Here is a 19,749-nt window from a genome sequence, read left to right as displayed (position 1 = left end):
CAACAGAGATCAACGTTCATCACCATGCACCCACCTTGGCAATAACACAAACTGCAAAATGTCTACTCGACCTGGCCTCAGCAAGCGACCGAGCTCTAACGGAAAAGACGTCTCGCCACCTCCATCGAAGCGGCGGCAACAGTCGACTACAACAAGTTCGTCAGCCATCGCTAGATGTGCGTCGTTGCTGACATGACTCAGGCAAGGCAGTGGCCAATTTCTTTACACCTGCCTCAAAGAAAGAGCCAGAAAAGATGACTTGGCGGATAGTCAAAGACAGCTTGCTAGTCGGACGTTTTGGCGTGGCAGCGCAGTCGGCAACGAAGGGCAGGCGCAGAATAGCAGCATTTGACTTCGACTCGACACTTATTACATCTGCGTCGGGGAAAACATTCGCTCGTGATGCAAACGACTGGAAGTGGTGGGACAGTAGCGTTCCAGGACGGCTGAAAGAGCTACATGCAGAAGGCTTCCTTGTCGCTATCATCAGCAATCAAGGTGGAATCAGTCTAAAGCCAGACCCCAAGACCGTGAAGTCAGATCAGAAGCGACTAGCAGACTTCAAGACCAAGGTGACAGCAGTCTTCAACCACCTCGACTTTCCGATATCGATTTACGCTGCGACGAGTCGTGACCGGTACAGGAAGCCCAGGACCGGGATGTGGTATGAGCTACTGGAGGACTATGATCTTGAGAATGCAGAATCAATCGATCTAGAGAACTCTGTATTCGTTGGGGATGCTGGTGGTCGCGAGGCGGTGGCTGGCGGTGTAAAGGACCACTCGTGTGTCGACAGGTTCGTGAAGATCCCGAGTCTTGCATTCATGGATACCAGCATACTAAGTCTATGCAGAGACTTTGCTGCTAATGTCGGTATACCATTTCATACGCCAGAAGAGTACTTCCGCCATGAAGATCCCCGACCATTCGTCAGGGCTTTTGACCCGACCGCTTACACGGGAGTACGTGCTGAAGACTCAACACCTGCACGTAAGTCTGATACGCAAGCTCTCAGCCGTCTCCCCGTCGTCCGTGTGCTAACTCTATCTGCAGCAAACGCCTTTGCACAAACGGAAAGCCCCGAGATCGTCATGTTCTGCGGCAGTCCGGGCTCAGGTAAATCATCGTTCTATTGGAAACATCTACAGCCACTCGGATACGGGCGTGTCAACCAAGACATTCTGAAGACTGTAAGCTGCTGACTGAGTTATCCTGCCGCACGTGTCGTGTGACCCTTCTATACTCCGAGTAACACTCTGAAACAGCGCGAGAAGTGCGTAAAGGCTGCTACTGCACTCATCGAAGAAGGCACGAGCGCGGTTATCGGTATGTTCATGTTGATCTGGGGCCCCAATACATTCCGCATACTAAGCTAACCTGTTCAGACAATACCAACGCCGATCCAGAAACACGCGCTGTGTGGGTTATGTTGGCGCAGAAGCTGAAAGTTCCCATCCGCTGCGTACTTTTTACTGCGACACCAAAGCTGTGCGAGCACAACGATACGTTCCGCGCATTGAACCTTAGTCCAGAAGTAAGTTTACCTACTGAGCCTCCTCCCGTGTGTGAGTGCCGGAAGATAGACTTTGCGGTCGCTTCAAACCTATTATCACACTATCCGATGTGGAAATTGGTTGTGCGGAACATCCGGAATCCTTGAAATCCCATTACCACACGGAGAAACTCCCATGCTAACATCCGATCTCCACCAAAGACGAACCGCGAATCTCGTACTATCCTGCCGCACGTTGCGTTCAGTGGCTTTGCTTCCAGATACCGCGAGCCTAAGCTTTCGGAAGGTTTTACAAACATAATCAAGAACGACTTCCAGGTACGCGTAACCCAAGACTTTCCATGGAGGCTGGGCTGCAGAAATGTAACATGGGCTAACCAAAGTATGCATTGCGTAGTTTGAAGGCTCCGAGGAGCAGAAACTACTATGGAGCAAATACTGGATCTGACCTCATCACAATCGAGGACGCGAATGCGAGCGAAAGCGAATCATGTGACTAAGGAGCATCCATCACCGCGCGAGTACTCCTACTGGCAATTACGTCGCCTAGAACGCGTCTTCTTCGAACGCTGCTGTGTGGACAGAAAGTCCGAATGCTATGATTGGGCGGGAAGAGAATGTTGCTGAGGGGCCGTCCCCGAGCGCAGGTTCGCAGCTCTAGTCTACGCCTTCTTCCTTTTCTACGCCGTTGAGCGCATGGCTTCCGTGCTAATCGAAAACGGCAGTTCACACGCACAGATTCTTGATTTCGACCGTAAAATTGCTTACTTTTCTTCCAAGTTTCTGCAGGAATACCACGATCGCACATGGACATCGCTGCAATGATACTCCGTTCTGCCGACAAGAAGAAAAGCGCGCAACAGCATTGACATGGAGAAATATTACATCATCGTTTCCACAAAGTCGTGTGCTGATTCATCTCATGCGCCTAGCTAAAATGATCCCCGTAGATGTACTTCCACGTTCGTCGTTACCCCCATGTCCCATGTCCATGCCGCGGCATTGTACTGTCGGTGGAGTGCCACGTTAGTCTAGGGAATCATCCGGTGAAATTGAGAGATCAGCAACACCAGACCGGTCTCGCCCAAATCCTGCGACGAACCGTCGGAATGATTGCGCGCACCTCCACAGCAAAGCAGTTCAATATGGGAAAATGCAGTCTTTGAATGCGAGCAAAGTGCGCGCGCGCATGTCAATATGAGCCCGCCACGTGTTTGTCCAGAACATGCAAAATTTTCAGGTACAGGATTTCCTTCTTCCGTGTGCAGTCAGCTTTAAGACTGAACTGGCTGTTCTTTCATGCACGTTGAGCGTTGCCGGCCGGTGTGGATGGGTGGACTGGCAACGGTATTCTCCCGCTTCTGCATGTCCGTGCCGTCCGGTCGTCTGGCCAAGGAGAGAGACAAGCGAAGAAGGCGGGGCGCCTGCCGACCTGAGACCGGAACCAGCTGCTTTTTCTCCCTGTCGTCATGCTGCGAGGTCCCGAGAGCCTGGAACAGAATAGTCCCGCTCCGATTTTTCTTCTGCTGGGCTCGATCGTGTGAGGTACAGCACGGCGATCAAACCGCGCGATTCTCTTCGAATTGAGACACCCTGCTTACATAGCATCGTGGGTCGCGAAGTACATGTCGGCAAGGTTGCCGGCCGCTACGAGAAACGCCATACGGGCGGACGTTCAGCTAGACAATGCGCTGGCGGTGTGAGGCTTGCTCAGCGTGCGAACAGGGAGTTGAGCCAAGCGACAGCAAGGCACCGGGGAGAAGGAATGGAAGATAGTGCGTCAGGGGCTTGAACGCCAATGAGCAACGGCCCAACGGTCTAGCGCTTCCAACAAGTTCCCCGATTTGTCTGGAGGATTTTCATTGGGCTGAAAGACTGTCCCAACCTCCTCTGGGAAAGTTCCGGGAATCCTGTCAGGTACCGCCCACACGAAGTTGTGTTGTCGCGCCTTGTTTTGTCGCAGAACGTTGTGATCGACCGCTTGACTCGTCAATAAGGCATCGTGTTTGAGACACGGACTCAGTTGGAGCAGTCAGTGTTTTGAAGATCGTGAGGCTTTGTTTGTTTGTTTTCACGGTTACATGTCACAGCCTCCTTGGCCGATCTTGACGATTCAGAGTGGGCCAATCGGTGGATAGGCGTGACACGGGATAGAGGCGGGAGAAGCGACATGGAATGGACTCTACTAGAAGATGCCTGTCGATGTCACTGCTGCGAGACGGCAAAGGGCCAGAAGAACGGCGCAAGAAGAACGGCGGGAGGGCAGAAGGGCCTGGCGAACCACGCCGGTTCCTTTGCACCGCCCGATAAACGAGTCTGTCAAGTGGCAGCCACGGTTGCGGTCGCAGTAGTTGAGTGGTAGACAGCGGATGACAACCACAGCGCTGGTGGTACGGCACTTTGCAATACAGACGAGGCACCGTTCAACACCACGAGTCGTCGATCGGTGAAGGCTGGAGAGGACGATGTGACTGAGCGTCTGTTCCTGCATGGCTTGCTCAGAGGCTTTCCCACGACGACAAAGTTTAAAGTGCGTGAGTGGGAACGGCCAGGGATGATTTGTTGCGCCTCCACCAACGACATATCGCATAATTAGGTTGGGCAGGTGAAAATTCAACACCGAGGCAGGCCCCGTACTGTTGAGTAGGGTTTGATTCAAGCCACCTGCTGTGGTCAGGCTGTAGCGACACGGACGCGGTGGTCTAAACGGCGGATTGAAGGCTGGGGGACCTTGAAGCGACGGCGCCCTGGCGTGCTGGCTGCGCGGAGACAATCCAGGGCTGGTGTCAGTGTCACGGCCTCGTGTACCGGGCTATCTGAGTCGCGCGGAAGCAGTCGACATGCCGGGCGGCCATGCCCGATCGAGACAGGCGCAAGGTCAGGCTTGAGTTGCACCGTAGCAGTGGAACCCGTGCGGTCGCTGTCCACACAGAAATGCTCGACTATCCCACACCCCGTCCACCGCCCGTTTCTCTTGCTTGCCCACGTCACACTCTCTCGCCATTCAAGTCGACGCCTTATCGCTGCGCTGTCTCTCGCTTGCACTCGCAAATCCGGTTGCAGTCTGATCATCTCGCGCGCCTCGGTGAGTTTGACCTATCCGAGCCCACCGCGCTCACGTGCCGTCCGCATTAGGCGCTGACTTCGCATCCAGCCCCAGAGACGTCTCTGCTGCAGCATAAACAGGCCGAAGAGTACATAGCGACATACGTGGTCGGCTATCGTGGCATCCTCTCAAACATTGCCCGACCGCCTCTCCGTCCCAAAGCAGCGCGCCGCAACCCCGACGTGCTGGCGTATTGTCGCGCCCGCGCATAGCTGCTTGAGAAAGCTGGTGATGTGATCCTGGTCGCTCGCGCCCATTCACGTCACGTCCCGACCGCCAAAAGAACCAACAACCACCATGCACGACCTTAAACCTCTCCAGCTTCCCCAGCTTATCGCTGCCCGCAAGTCTTCCAAAAGCTCACTCAACATGTACGACGACCCGACTGCGTCCATCTACTCCAATGCCGACTCTGGTTTCTACTCGGCGTCCGAGTGCTCGACACCGCCCACGCCAAGTCAGTACACCCGGGGCCACTTTCGCTTTCCCAGCTCGGCTTCGTCATTGTCGTCAAGCCCGCCAACCTACGAACCCACCGAGGCCCCTAACAGCTCAGGCAAGCTGCCCAAGCTTACCGAGGAACCTCTTGAGCGTGAATACGACTATGGCAGTGAGGACCCGTACCGCTGCTCTTGTAAGTATTACGCGCGATTCGTCCGTGTTCGCCATACTAATCCACGTCTAGGTGACGTCGGAGGCACCTACAGCCACGCGCAAGACTGCAGGATATCCCAAGCCTACGAGCCTCAGGACGAGTACTTCACCACTTGCGACTCGGAACTGCGATTGGCCAAGCGCCGACGGTCCTTGGAGGCTTCCGCGCACAGCATCGCCGGCAAGCTCGAGAGGCGCTTTCCCTCGTTGTCGCGCAGAGTGCGCGACCGTAGCTCGACCCTCAGCAGAGTTTCACGCAGCGCAACCCCCTCAAGGGTTCCTTCTACGCGATCCTCGTCGCTCGCTGGTTCTATCCACCATGTCTCGACCGTCGATCTTCCAGAAGACTACGCGTCGCCAACTTCTACGCCTGCCCTGGCAAGCAAGGAACAACTGAGCGATGATGCGCCTACGCCAATGGCCATCGACGTCAACAAGGCCAACGCCATGGAGATTGACCCTGAGGAGGTGGAACGGGAGCGCTATGCCACGACGCCACTATTACCGCCGCTGCTTGTGAACTGCCGGAACGATGACCTACCAGCGTCGTCGCCACTGCAGTCGCCAGCAGTCGCAGACGCAGCCCAATCTGTGGGCCCTACCCCGGCCGGCACCCCGCCAATGCGCACATACCCTACGCCCCCTCTGTCCTCAAAGACATCCTTTGCCTCAATCCGAGGACCGAATGCCGGGTACATGGTTCCCTCATCCGACATACCCCGTCTCATGCTCGCCGACCCAAGGGACAAGTGGGCCATGGAATTGGGTCATGCGAACTTCACCATCCTACCCGAGCCCTACGTCCCTGAGGTATGCACTGCCGCGTCCATCGAAGAGCACCTTGCCGAATGGGCGCAAGCACGGCGCAACTACGCGAAGCACCAAGTGCGAACCGCGGAACACTATGGAGTGACATCCAGGCACTACCTTCTTACCGAGCAAAAGTGGGCTGAAATCGACGCCGAATGGAAGAAGAACCACGATCTGGCCAAGTCACATGCGGCTGCCACCGGCCAGGAGCTCGCTCCCTATTCACCCACGGAGCCAGGCCCTCTTAGCAAGATGCCAACGCTGCACGACCCCAAGAGCGAGGGAAAATTCCCCCAACTCGGCGATGAAGACATTGTCGGTCCCATGCAACAGGCGGCCGCATTACTCCCGAAAACGCCTTCGCGCAAGCGTGCCTTTTTCAAATTCCTTAGCGACCTACGGTTCCCTGGTACCCTTCTCGGTCGTTCGTCGGGTGGCGTCCGGGGCCACTAAACCCCAACCTCCAACAAAACGGGCAACCCTTTTCCTTTCTCCCCTGTCGATAATTGCGTGCGAGTAATGTCTTTCTATCCTGCGCACAAACCTGTACCCTTACTATCCCTCCCCTTGTGCTTGTCGGGCCCAAGGGGCATGTTCTACGAAAGTGTACGACTGTATGACAACAAGATCTCGGCCCTTCATTGGAGCCACGACCACCACGGCTCTCATCACAGAGTCACGAATTTCCTATGTTGATACAACAATTATTAGAGAGGCTTTTCTTGTCTTGCGCAGTACAGTGGTCTGTCTGTACTGCGCTTTCCCTTCACTGGGATTACTTGTTTGGTGTTTGGGCGGTTCCAAAAAGGTCTGCGGCGATAAAAGCGAGCGTCATCATCACATCATGATTCACGCAGCGGTGGCTCTTCAGCCAAGTCTCTTTTCACAATCTCTGTACTCTTTTCCTTGCGTTCAAAACCAATTCTTTGGTTTCGGCGGCTATACCTTTACTCGTCCTTGTCTGGGACTCGAGGGGGCAAGCGCAGTCGTGGGTCTTTGTTACCCTTTTGGTAGTAGTAGAAGGAAGGATTAAGCTTCTTCGGACATGTTTCAGTATTGATACTTTGTAATTGGTCTACGGAGGTGGTACGGATGGGGGGTCAATGGGTGTGTTGTACCAACAGCCTTAGTTTAGCGTGTCCTCGAGAGAAGATGCAACAAGCGCTCAACATCAATTCAAACACCTAGCCAAGCACACATACTTTGTTCAAACCTGATTGTGGTGTCTTCTTCCTTCTTCCTCATCTGTGATAGTAGCCATGGCGCGCTTGCCGGCGGGAAGCAGCCCGCAGCAAACTGCGCGCAAACAACCTCTGCTCCCGGTCAAGCCATTACACCGCCCAGCCCGGCACATGACTACGCCTTTTCTTCCTGCAAAGTCCCCGACGCACAGTGATGCACAGTACTGCACCTCATACCCCGTTCCATCACGCCATTGCATCTGCACAAACAAGCCTCTTTCACCTCAACGCGCAACATTCTCTTGCCCAGTTTCTCACTGTCTCATTACTAACCAAACCCACATATCGATCACAGATAAGCATCGAGAACCCCACCATGTTCTGCATTCCTAGCGCGGCAGATGACCCTCGAGGCCGTACCTAATGGCGGTGGCTGGCTGTACTATGCGGACGTTTGTACAACATCCGCGTGCTGCAAGCAACGTAGGGCTATCCATCTTTCACTGCGCAGCCCGCGCTTACTCGTATCCGGCTTCTGGAACTGCAGGACGTTGTGTCACCACGGGAGCTTTTGCAAGCGAAAGATGGGCGGGACCGGTTGTACCACACATACTCTTGTCTCCTTGCGTCACAGTGGGGATCTTTGCTGGCTGCGGTTGTGCGATGGGGGAAGCGAGTGTTACTCAGATTGGTGGAAGCGAAATGGTAAAGATGGTGGGACAGGGGAGGGTGTGCAAGGTTACTGGCGAGTCTAAAGTGTCATCTGTCAGTCAGTGTTGGAATGCGGTATGGTTTGGTATGGCATTTGAGCGGGCTGTGCATTTGGGCGTTTCCACATGTTAGATGCCGGTCATCGTCCACACTTCCTCTCCCTCTCGTTACGCGCTTGAGTCAGCTGTAGGCTGCGCGACTGTACATGCATACTGAAGGTCAGGCATATGTTGCGGAAGACTTTCCCTTCGGTTCAGGCAGTTCCGAGGACGATCTTCCGATCGGAGAATGCGCAACGCAGGTCTGATGACGAACAGTGATTGTTTACATGAGACATTGCATATGCGGCGAAGATGAATCTCGGAAGATCGTGCATACGAGAGGGCAGGCGTGTATGTAGGTCATTCTATCTTGGGTGCATGACGGCTCTCCCGGCCGGCAGCTGAGACGTGGCGTCCGCGGAAGGCGGTGATGGGAGTTGATGTTTCGAGTTGACTATAATCTCTGTCACTTGACACTTTCTCTTCAGATTCTAGATCGTTATCGAGAAGAGATGTTGGTAGAGTGATGTCTATCTTTCCCCACACCCCAACCTGACGTCTTCTCAAGCGAATAGCGTGGTGCCGCAACGCCATGACTACTGCAGTGCCAACAAGCTACGGCTCGTGCCGCATCGCATTACAACCCACGACATTCCTCACCGCAGTAGTTCTCCCTCTGACAACAGCGGCAGCAGTGTGAGTTCTCTAGTCACATCCCCAAACTCTATTCATCTGACACGTCGCCAAACACATGCCTTTCCGACCCTCCTTCACCACTCGCTTTCGATATTCAACATCTGCACATGCTGCATCGCCTTCGTGATAGCGGTTAGGAATACGATCATGTGTCAGCACTGTCTTTTCATCGCCCCCACTGAACGGCGTGGTACGGCATATGGCTCGGCCTTCTTCCACCACATGTCGAGATACGGCGGTTGTGTAAAACGCCAGCGATGTCGGTTCCGAGACCCCGGATTCAGTGGCATTTGGTCGTTGATGCAGGCGTAGGCGAAGCAGCGTGGCTCTGCAGGTGCTCTTAATCGATCGATCCCGGTGCTTATCTCACGCTTCCCCGCTCGCCGCTCGACGCCTGGTCATGTTGTGGGATATGTTGTGTGACAGGGCTGAAACTTGTTGATGTCTTGAGCGCGGGGTTGGAATAGCTAGGATGGACTTGGAGTGAAGGATGTGGGTTGCATGTAGCCCTTGTAGGCACTGAATCGATGTATACCCCGACGAAGCGTTCCCTACCGCGAAAAACTTAAGGTTCGCTCATGTACCAGATCTGGACTTCGCGATGTTGTCGCTCTTTATGCAAAATACGACCCCTGCACCTCATGGTTTTCTGATCACGCCCGGAGGCTACGTGGTCTTTCCAGCTCTTTAAGTGCTTGATCTGCTGCTGCGTATTCAGCAGACAACAGTTCTACTACTTCGTAATGTCCCTTCTCCCTTGCATAGTCTAATGCGGTCTTGCCCACGCAGTCCTTGGCTTTGATGTCAAATCTCGTCTTATGCGATAACAATAGCCGGCAGATATCGATCGAGTCCTTCGCAGCTGCGTAGTGTAAGGGAAGGCTGCCATATATGGTGGTGAGCCCAGGGTCTGCTGCTTCCTCTTCCAATAAGATATCCACATCCTCGTACCATCCTTCCCGGCATGCTATCAGTAGAGGCGTTCTTCCAAGAATGTCCTGCCTATCTTTCAGCTCAGAGACATCCAAATCGTCGAGGCCAAGATAACCGGGATCGTCCATACACATGTGCAGCTGAGATCTCTCTAGACAATCCCTATCGGAGAGATCTTTAGTAGAGTTGCGTATATGCTTCCAAAGTACATCGGGATGGTAGACGCCAAAGCTCTTTGCGCACTCCGCGCTTCCGTAGAGTCCGTAGGACTCGAACAACTCACTTGCCCGCTTTTGTACTTCATGTGATAAACGTACATGTGCGTCCCAATATTCACCGGAGTAGTCGTTGCAGTCTTCGTAATCGTCGTGACAGATGGCGCGATGTTGAAGTAACAACAGTTCACCACATGTATCTTGAGGACTTCCCCATCTACTAGGGCTTGATCTCGAATTTTCAGTGGAGCACTCGGAGCAGGCGAAAAACTCGTCTTCTAAAAGGGAACATTGATCGAGATGAGTGATGAGAAACCAGCCTGGAAGATCCTGTGACGTTGATTTCTGTGTGAGGAGCTTATTAGAATGCCGGTAGAGGATGTTGGCAAGGTCAAGCTCTGCAAAATGCGAAAACCCAGAATACGAGCTTGATCCAATATCTTTGGTAGTAGGCTTTAGTGACCAGAAGAGAGAAGTCAAATCATTCTCTAGATTTTGGAGCCGATTCTTAGCCGCTAGCATCATCTTGCGATAACTTAAGAGAAAGCTCCTGCAGAAAGGAAATTAGCTTTATGTTCTCTCGATCTTACATTATAATCTCTGCACAAAGATACACTTACCATTGCTTGAGGCGCTCTTCAAAAGAGACAGAAGTGGTTGTCGGTGGAGGAGTTGTGTTAATCGGTGAGGGTGGGGTGGCGGGTGCATGTTTAGTCGAGCGAACTACTCTCTTGCTTTCTGAACAAGAAAAGCCCTTCTTGATGCAGAGATCACACCTTGTCGGCCAGACTCGATCCACGGGAAGACACTATCACTCCTTTGTTAGTATTTGGTTCGGGTTGTTTAGGTGAGACATAGTAGTAGTCACAAATATTTGTTGTCTTCAAAAGCTGCACTGGTGTATACAGTGATAAGGATAGGGAGACAACACACCTTCTTTTTATCCAACCTACAGCGTTCACATTTGTTCATGTTCAAACTGCGCTTGCTGGGTACGCCTGTTTCCACTTGTCGTTGCTTCTCGGTCGGCTGTGGCGGTGATTGTAACTGTAGTTCTTGCTGATGCTCCCCCTCTTCGGCGTTATGGCCCATCTCGTGTTCTTGATCTCTCCGGAATGTAGGTAACCCCATTCTTAGATTCCCATCCTCATCCTCATTGCTCATATCCTCATATCGCTGTTGGACAAGCACCAGGCGAGGAAACAGAAGGAGCGGATCATCGACAGGACATCTTGTACATATAGTGTGCTGGCACTCAGAACAAGAGGGCAAGGTGCGGGGTGTTGGAGATGCACAGTTGCAGCAACGTTGGCCACGAATTTGATGGTGATCTTCTGGGCTTCGCGTCGCGACTAACTCCTGGGCCCTTCGTTTCGCGTTCATAACCTGCCCAGATTGACTAGCTTGTCGTTTACGATTGGAAGCCGACATCTCAGTATTTGACGTGGAAATAGTCGTGGACGAGGTCCTGAGGCGAGTTGCGGGCGAGAGTGGAGGGGTTATCGCACGTACTGAACAGATCTCGCCTACTTAGAAGACCATGCTTCAGTAAGAGTCTCTTCCATGTAGGTAGCTCAGAAAGCGCGACAAAGTGCGAGCAGGCCAATCTAAATGTTCTGCGACGAAGTGCGACGGCGGGAGCGACTCGTAGCCATGCTGCACTGGCGATACGAGCTTATGCAGCTCGCTTCGTGGCTGACGACTTGGTGGAACAGCGGCTCACCCGTCTATTGGCTGTCGCACTTTGTCGCATGTCTGCTGATGGGCTGTGTAGTAAAGATATGTATCCAGACGCGCTTTGCAGCGCGTCTGGCCCCACTTGGGTCGAAAAGCAATTCACTCCTTGTTGCCTGCCGCCAACTTTGGTCATCTTGATTGGTAGTCGCACTTTGTCGCATTGGCAGAGCCTCCCAAGAATTGAGCCGAAGACCCCAAACCTTGTCGAACTTCTTGGATGCCGTCCATATCTGGCGATGCGCGTCACATACGTCGGTGCTCTTGGTGGGTCTATCGCACTTGGTCGCAGTTCTCCCACGCGTGAGAACGGCTGCGCATGCGCCGCACTGACAAGGCTGACAGCAATGCCGTCTTCTCATTCGCGGTCGCAGTTCATCGCACCTCGTGTCTTGTTGAATTGACGTCTACTATCAGGGAAAGCCACACCGGTTGACAGCTGTCGCACGTTTCCGCACAGTTTTTGTGTGGGTATGAGTGCTTTCTGGCAATCTGATCGCACTTGATCGCATCTTCGAGGGTGCAATACCCAAGGTGGCGCACGCGACTTCCTTCTCGCCATGAGCATAAGAGAACATGGAGTCCACTCAGACTTCACGTCCCCCATACTCAAGCCCTTTTGCTCCGTACATCAAGTCAGATACACTCGCCAGACAAATCTTCACTGCGACGTATACTCCCGGACCCACCCAAGATCATCCGGTTACTGTTTCGATAGCAGTTGTCGTCAGCAGATATGTTCATCGCAAACACGACTTCCCCTGGTTCGACGTTGTCGGCGCGAACACTACCCGTCTTCGAACTTTCCAATACGAAACCTTCAGCAGGCGCAGTGTCTCATACCGAGGAGGACTCACTTAGTCTGACAATAATCTTCGGCGTACTTGGGCTACTTGTCGCAGTTGTTGGCATATCGATCGCCGTTTTCCAACTTCGGCATATGCTACGACGGACGAAGACGGTGGAGATATTTGAGCTTCCTTGTAAGACCAAGGCGTGCCCGATCGTAGAGCAGTATACTGACTTGTCCACAGAACGACTGAAATCGAATACGAAACGTCTCGAGAAGCGCCCAAAGGCAAAGCCGACAGGATACAGTGTTTGAATAACGTATCCACGATCGGCCTGCGGGCAGCTATGGGTCGAACAGAATTGAGATTGTTGAAAGCGTTGAAGCGACAGGCATCGCGGAGAGGTATACACGAGTACCTACCTAGGTAGTTATCGATGGATCGATACCACGTGACATCCGATGGAGGCCGCTGTGATGCATAGGACCTCGCAGTATTTCTGAAATATAGTGTTAGTATAGCGCGTGTACCATTTTCCAGCCTGCCTTTTCTTTTCAGAGATTTCCAAGGGTCAGCGACCAAGCAAGACGCGAGTTTAGACACCACCTAGGTAGTATTTCGAGGTCTGATGTGACGTGGACATCCTGCCCTTCGGTATACAGGCTGGAGAGAACCACAGACGATCATCTCTAGCGCACAAAAAGGCCGACTGGACGAGGAACGAGACGGGCACTGTCGGTAAGGCTGAGAGTGGAGACGTGGATTGCATCGAAGATCTTCGCGGTTCGATTAACTTCGGCAGCTCAGCCGCTACCAGGTCTTGGCAGTATGCGGCCTCACTTCGTCATATGCTGTATTCCGGTCAGGCAGGTGATTCATGGACCCTTCCCCAGCCACCAATCTCACCTTCTTCTGCATGCGACAGAGGCCGTCGCGCGCATCTACTCTGCTACAATAACGACGGTGTATACATTGCAGTGCGCACGGTGCCCACCTTCAGGCGTTCTCGGGGCACTACAGCTTATCAATCATCCATCAATACAACTCGTCCGGTGACCACGCTCCCCACGGACATCTGCACCTTTCGTTCCCGTTCCCATCTTTGACTCTTGCGCGAAGATACTCGCTATTCCTTACTGCGTCCGCTTGTGGCTTGTTACACTAAAAAGCATCACCGAGACCGTGCTCTGTTTCACATCTTAGGAAACACCCTCCACAGCACACTGCCCAAGGAACCCGACACACTCGCGCGACTCCTGAGCTAGAGAGCGCTGTCGCATTCATACACCATGTCCCTCACCGACTCCGAACTGGAGCTGGTCAGCTCGCAGCTGCAGCGGGAGAACGACGACATCCCCGAGGAGCCCGACATGATCCTCTCATCAGACGCCGAGAACGGCCAGTCGTTTGCTCCACCACCACGCATCGCCGCCCGCTTCTACCGCCATGCCAGCAATCGTCGCAAGTCATCGGCCACCTCGTCCCGCCGAAACTCGCTGTCGTCGACACACTCGCACACGTCCAATCGATCGTTTCGCAACAGCTGCCAGAGCCACCATGTTGCCCAGCACCTCCGCCGTGCTTCTATACTCGAGGATCGCAAAGCGCGACTAGCAGACCGCGCCGCGCATGCTGAGCAAGTTAGGCTGCGCGCCGCGTTGGCCAAGGCTACCCCACGTGGCTCGAACAGTGAAGAGAGGGCGTTGGCAGCGCAGCAGGCCCGCGAGAAGCATCTGGCACAGGTCGCGGCTTCCTGTGCTGAGGAAGTGAGGAGAGCCAAGAAGATCGCTGAAGACATGAAGGAGCGCAAGGCCGCCGAGGAACGACGATACCGCACCGAGATGGAGGAGAAGCTTGCAGAGGCCGAGAAACGCAGGCTGGAGTACAAGCGCAACCCCAGACGGCCACGGACTGCTAGTTCACCCCCGGCCGACGTCAAGATACGAACCGAGCGCCCTATCGTGTCCACCGAAGACGCTGCGAAGAGGATCCAAGCTGCTTGGAGGGGTAAAGTTAGGCACAACATCGTCGCAGCGTGGCTACAACTTGGCTTGTCAATTGAGATGGTCCAGGAGACCAGCTTCGAAGTTATCACCGGCATGCTCGCAGACGAGAAGCTACTCAAGACAACAGATAGAATCATGACACTGTTTGTGCTACTGCCCGACGCAGACCCGGCCTCCCGCAGCGCAGCCGTCCGAACCTTCCTCTCCTCATACCTCATCCTGGGACACCCTACACACGTCTTCAGTCGAGACGGAGACCAAGAACAGGATCTCATCACCAAAGCCAAGGACCTTGTTATCAGCTTCGAGTCTGCTTTGGCCAAGCTGACGAAGCTCAACTCATACACCCCCTCCCCCACGCGTACCGAGACCGTACTGCTAGCCCATAGCGCATTCGTTACCGCTTTCAACGACTGGAAAGCTCGCGACTCCTCTGCGCTCGTCGAGACAATGGTGGCTTCATTCGTCAGCCTGGACGAGATCTGGCAGAGCGTCAAGGATGCGACGGTGGATGAGGTCGCAAATGAGTACAGGAATGGTATCAGGGATAACCAGGCTATTCTACTTAGTAGAATTAAGAAATTGGCGGGGCCCGACAAGGCTCTTACCTTGATCAGGAAGGCCATTCGCGAAAGCCGGAGGTCAAGGCCGAAGAAGAGGCTCGCCGGAGACACTGTTCGACCGCGCGTTGCGAGCGAGTCAACACCGGAGTCACCACTATCAGCCGATAGTGCGGCCAAGCAGGCTGAGGCCGCCTCGGAGCTCGCAGCTTCTGGACAATCTGAGATTCACGACTCCACGGCTCAGGGCCATCAGGCACAGTCGCTCTCGAAGGTCTTTACTGTTGTGCCTGACAATCGCATTCTCGTCCACGAGCTTTCCATCGACAAAGACTACCGTATCGACCCCTCGCCGACGGCCGACCTCCGCGATGCTCTCAACCGTGAGCTCTGCGACGCGATGCGACGGGGCTTTGAGGAGGGCGACAGCACGAACTGGACTGCCGCGATGGCAGAGAACATCAGGGGAAAGCTACTGCGACTTCTCAAACCTGGCAACTCGATGCATACACTCATCTCGGAGACTTTGGACCCTGAGCATGTTGGCAGGCAGTGCAGTCAAGGTGTCTTCTCATACGGAAAGTTCTTCGACTTCATTGCTAGCATTCTTCCCAAGCTTTGCGCGCCCTTCCGAGACACTGAGGTTCAGTTGCTTGCTGAGGAGCTTCAAGAAGAGGGTGAGCTTTCCAGCATGATCGAAAAGCTCTTCAAGATCCTGCATGTGATCGACCTCTTGTCGTTAGACTACTCCAACTTCCTGTTGATGAATGCCGCACCGACACTCATCAAAGAGGCTGTTGGTTACGAACAGCGCATGTTCACACAGGATCTGGAAGAGCATAACCTCACTCTCGATCGCACTCGCCGATGGTGGCGCAGCGCAGCCGTAAACATGCACACCGAAGCCGACCGTCGCGATCCCTGGAGTCAGGCCAACCCCATCAACCGCCCTACAGCACACAAGATCTATGCCCGCGGTCTCGTCGACCTCGCAATCGCTACACCACCGCTCAGAAAGTCCGAGCTACCAGAGACTCTCGAATTGGACCGCGCACGCATCTCCCGCATCCGCGAAGACGCGCTCCGCATCACAACCATCGGCGGTATCCTACTCACAGCAAAGAACCTGCTCAAACGCGACGTGCGCGCGCAATGGAAGTCCGAAGCCAACAAGATGTGGCTGGTCTTGAAGGAGAACGGCTACATGTCCGACCCCACCACGCCCTCGAAGATCTCCTCTCTCCTCGAGTCCTCCCGCAACATGCCGCCTTCCACACGCTCCCAGCTCTCCTCCACTATCACCCGTCTCCTCACCCAAGCCGAAGCGGGCAAGCTGTCTGACCCCGTAATGAAAGTCCTCTTCCAGCGCCTCAAGACACACATCTTCAACCGCGTTAGCGCTAGCAGTTCTGGTGAGCGCGTTAAGGCTGCCAGTACAGCCACGGAGGGGCTTGCTACTACGGGTCTACCTGAGTTCGTATCCCAAGTTGCGGATATCTGTGAGCAGCTGAGTAAGGTTGGTGAGGTCGATCGCAAGTGCCACGGCAAGTGGTACGAGGAGATTGCCGAAGAGATGGAGAGACTGGGTCTCGAGGGTGGTGAGGGTGGTGAGGAGCTTACAAGGAGTTCCAGTGCGGAGAGTGAGGCTGTTGCCTCGACGAGCTCGGAGGGCTCTGTGTAAGATGTCAGGATGAATGACTGCGTAGCTGTTCTTGCGTGTACATGGGAGCGATAACCGGCGTTATCCTTCCTTTGTATTCTTCTTGGCGCGGATACCAGTTTGCTCATATTACTTCTCTTTCTTTGGCTTTCATGTTGTTCTACTGTCGTTCACTGCATGGCGCTGGGGTGTTTTATAGTCTTTGGTGTTGGGTCTGGTACACGCCTACGGGTTATGAGCACATACGAAGCAGATAGCTTCTTCATTATTTGGGGCTGAGGGGGGTCATATCAGGCGTTCTGAAAAATACACTTCACTTCTTCTATACTTGCATCGATCTTACCTGTTACCCATTTCAAAGATTCTTGTGCTGTGACGTATGCCGTGTAGTGTTGTTGCGAAAAAGTCAGGTGTATGTCATGCGCGCTATAATACTGCTGGATGAATGTGGTCCCAACAACGCAACCGTGCGACGTCGATTCGATGAACCCTTGGTGGTGGTGGTTTCGTTGTCTTATCTTGTATGCTACGTACTATGATAGTGAACTTATACAGAACGAATGATATAGGAGTCGAATGAGCACGTGTCCTTAAAGCAGCACTCAAGCACAATCTTCATGCTTGAGATGAGTATCATTCGGGCCGGCCTTTGTCACAAGAGGGGTCTGTCAAGCAAGAGATTGGTTATGGGGACGTTGTTACTTTGGGGGCGTGTCATGTCATCAAGAATGACTATTCAGGTGTCACAGTGACGGAGTTTGAAAACGCTGATAGGCGAAATGATCCGGGTACAAGCACCTTTGGCTCATAGCTATCAGGAGATGTGGAGTGAAGGACTTCGATGACATAGTATCACTAATTCATTCGCTATGAATCATAGCACATTGATACCCCTCGGGCGGCGTACCCGTGCTCTGGTCGTGGGTTTCGAGATGGCGGAAAGGATTTGGATCGATTGGTAGCGATCCATCGATCAATCATGCTTACTGCTCGTTGCCTGTCGCTGCCCGGCTAGTGTTATTTCCGATCGGAAGAGGACCTCACCATCGACCTCGTGGTGGTGAGTGGATCGGAGGTATATCCATCTTGAGTATATGATCAAGGTACAAGCCGCCGGTGAAGACGCTAAGTACGAGCCGCATTTCCATCTCACCGAACAGCACGTGGCAACCTCATCCAACCATCTCATAGGTTCTCCTTTGCCTGAGCTGCCCCCAACGGAGGCGCACCTGATGCTCCCGGTGGCCGACGGATACCAAAGTTTGCTTTCCTTGCTTCGTCGATTCGACCCTTCGCCAGGCTGATACCGGGGACGACCCACTCTGAGCAACTACATTGCATGCCCTGCCAGGCGTACTTGCCTACGTTGGTGTGACACTTTGGACATTCGAGTCGGCCTTCCAACTTGCCTTGTTCGAGCTCGGGGCGCATCCATGACAGGGGATCTAGGAAGTAGTGGGAACAGTTCTGCGAAGAGGCTTTCTTAGCTTCCGGTGTCTCATCGCTGACGGAGGAAGCGGACCCATGCGATAGTAGATACGTTGACGTTGCTAATGCTCGTCTGAAATTTTGTAAGCGCTGAGCAAGACGGCGGCAACAGGCAGTAGGGTGGCATCAAATCTCTCTCGCACAGCTCCACTTACCTGCATTTACGACATCTCAATTCGAAGCCGGAAGTTTCATCGGTGACATGTTCGTCTTCGAAGCGGATCTTGTCCGCCTCTGGAGCTTGGCCACACGCTCGGCTCAGCTCAATCTCGCGTTGGTAGACCCAGCGCTGATAGGCCGGGGTGTCATCGACGTTCTCTGGTGTCTGCATCTCACCGTATAGCTCGAGCTGTTTCATGAAGCCCTCGTTTGGTTCGCAGATGGATCGCGCTTGCCGAACGTGCGACAGAGCTTCCGATGGGCTGATGTTGTGCTCTTGCATCAAATACGCGATGACGACGGTAGCCGACCGTGACTTGCCCATAGCACTAGAATAGAGGTTGTGGTTGGCATATTGATACGAGTGGCTGAGGGCAAATAGAGTGGCGACAGGGCGGTGTAGTTCGGAGAAAAAAACGCGGAAAACGGAAGGCGAGAAAAGATGGAAAAGAGGATGCAGGACGCGCGGAAAGCAAAATGCGGCTGCATGACTTGCATGCTGGTGACGACGCCTTGGGGCGGTCATCTTTTGTGAAGATGGCAAAATTGCCAAGCAGGGCAGTCGTCGGCGGCGATCCAGAGTTGTTGGAATATGCAAGGCTTCATTCAGCTTGACCGGGATGTTGACTTACCAATGCACCAAGACTCCGCCACCTCCCTGGAGCCCCTCCTGGATGAAGCGGTTTGTAGCAGGGAAATGCTCCAATAGATTCTCGTCGTCGACATCGTCGACCTCGACAACCATGTGCTTGAAGGGGCCAAACAAGTCTTGATCTAGTGGTGTACGCAATACCGACAAGACGTGCGTGATATTGGCTTGCTGGAGGGCTTCGCGCCGTCGCAGAGTGAACATGCTACGCAACACTGGTTAGACAGTAGTCCGCTGACCCCAGACCTGGGCCATGGGGTAGATGCGAAACGATGGTCGACCGTCGACATTACGTACCCACCAATGTACAGGTTCAGGTCCCCGGGCACTCTGTCGATGAGCGCCATGATAGCCAAAGAAAGGGCTCCGAGAACAATCGGACGCCGGAGATGAGGGTATGACGATCAATAAACTTGGAAGAGGCGCGAGTTGTTGGAGGTGTGCAAGAAGAGGGTCTAATTTTGGCCGAGGGTCCTGGGTCTCTGATCGCGCGTGCCCGCCAAAATTGCGGACCACCCGTAATTGCATCAGATAAGTGGTTTGTTAAATTTGGAGATGCTGCAACACACTCGATTGACTGCTACGTAGTGTGTTTACTTTCAAAATCTTTGCATCGATATATGAGTTTCCAAAGTTGCATACCAGAGGGCACGGCCAAGCATCGCAGTGAAGACACCACCAGCTTCAATTACGTTGCCGAGCTAGTAGTTCGTAGCCTTATAGGCGCATGGACTATGTTCCACGCCTTGCCCGTACTGACCCGTAGTTCACAGTGTTTAGTGAAGCCCTTTGCAATAATAACTGTCATGGAGAGAGTCATGTGTCGTTGTAGTTAGCGGTAT

At 53.6% G+C, this 19,749-nt stretch overlaps 4 protein-coding genes across 4 annotated transcripts; 3 read left to right on the top strand and 1 right to left on the bottom strand.

Annotated features, from left to right (window-relative positions):
• Window positions 1–58: 58 nt before the first annotated feature.
• Window positions 59–1,961, top strand: J4E93_002402 (uncharacterized protein; the record flags this gene model as incomplete). Its single annotated transcript, XM_049340349.1, has 8 exons — window positions 59–155; window positions 202–796; window positions 854–990; window positions 1,054–1,190; window positions 1,266–1,326; window positions 1,386–1,534; window positions 1,715–1,831; window positions 1,911–1,961. 8 exons carry the CDS (start codon window positions 59–61, stop codon window positions 1,959–1,961), a joined length of 1,344 nt encoding a protein of 447 aa, XP_049202671.1.
• A 2,955-nt stretch (window positions 1,962–4,916) lies between these two features.
• J4E93_002401 (uncharacterized protein) lies at window positions 4,917–6,536 on the top strand (the record flags this gene model as incomplete). Its single annotated transcript, XM_049340348.1, has 2 exons — window positions 4,917–5,253; window positions 5,305–6,536. 2 exons carry the CDS (start codon window positions 4,917–4,919, stop codon window positions 6,534–6,536), a joined length of 1,569 nt encoding a protein of 522 aa, XP_049202670.1.
• Window positions 6,537–13,674: 7,138 nt separating this feature from the next.
• Window positions 13,675–16,632, top strand: J4E93_002400 (uncharacterized protein; the record flags this gene model as incomplete). The annotated part of the gene is made up of 1 exon (XM_049340347.1): window positions 13,675–16,632. The coding sequence occupies one exon, from the start codon at window positions 13,675–13,677 to the stop codon at window positions 16,630–16,632; it is 2,958 nt and encodes a 985-aa protein (XP_049202669.1).
• Window positions 16,633–17,796: 1,164 nt separating this feature from the next.
• J4E93_002399 (uncharacterized protein) lies at window positions 17,797–19,254 on the bottom strand (the record flags this gene model as incomplete). Its single annotated transcript, XM_049340346.1, has 4 exons — window positions 17,797–18,172; window positions 18,255–18,587; window positions 18,891–19,112; window positions 19,205–19,254. The coding sequence occupies 4 exons, from the start codon at window positions 19,252–19,254 to the stop codon at window positions 17,797–17,799; spliced, it is 981 nt and encodes a 326-aa protein (XP_049202668.1).
• Between the last annotated feature and the right edge of the window lie 495 nt (window positions 19,255–19,749).

This window comes from Alternaria ventricosa (assembly GCF_023758065.1).
Source record: "Alternaria ventricosa strain BMP 2768 chromosome Unknown scaffold_3, whole genome shotgun sequence".
NCBI classification, from domain to species: Eukaryota; Fungi; Ascomycota; class Dothideomycetes; order Pleosporales; family Pleosporaceae; genus Alternaria; species Alternaria ventricosa.
Note: the sequence above shows the minus strand (reverse complement) of the source record. Positions and strands in the feature narration are given on the sequence as shown.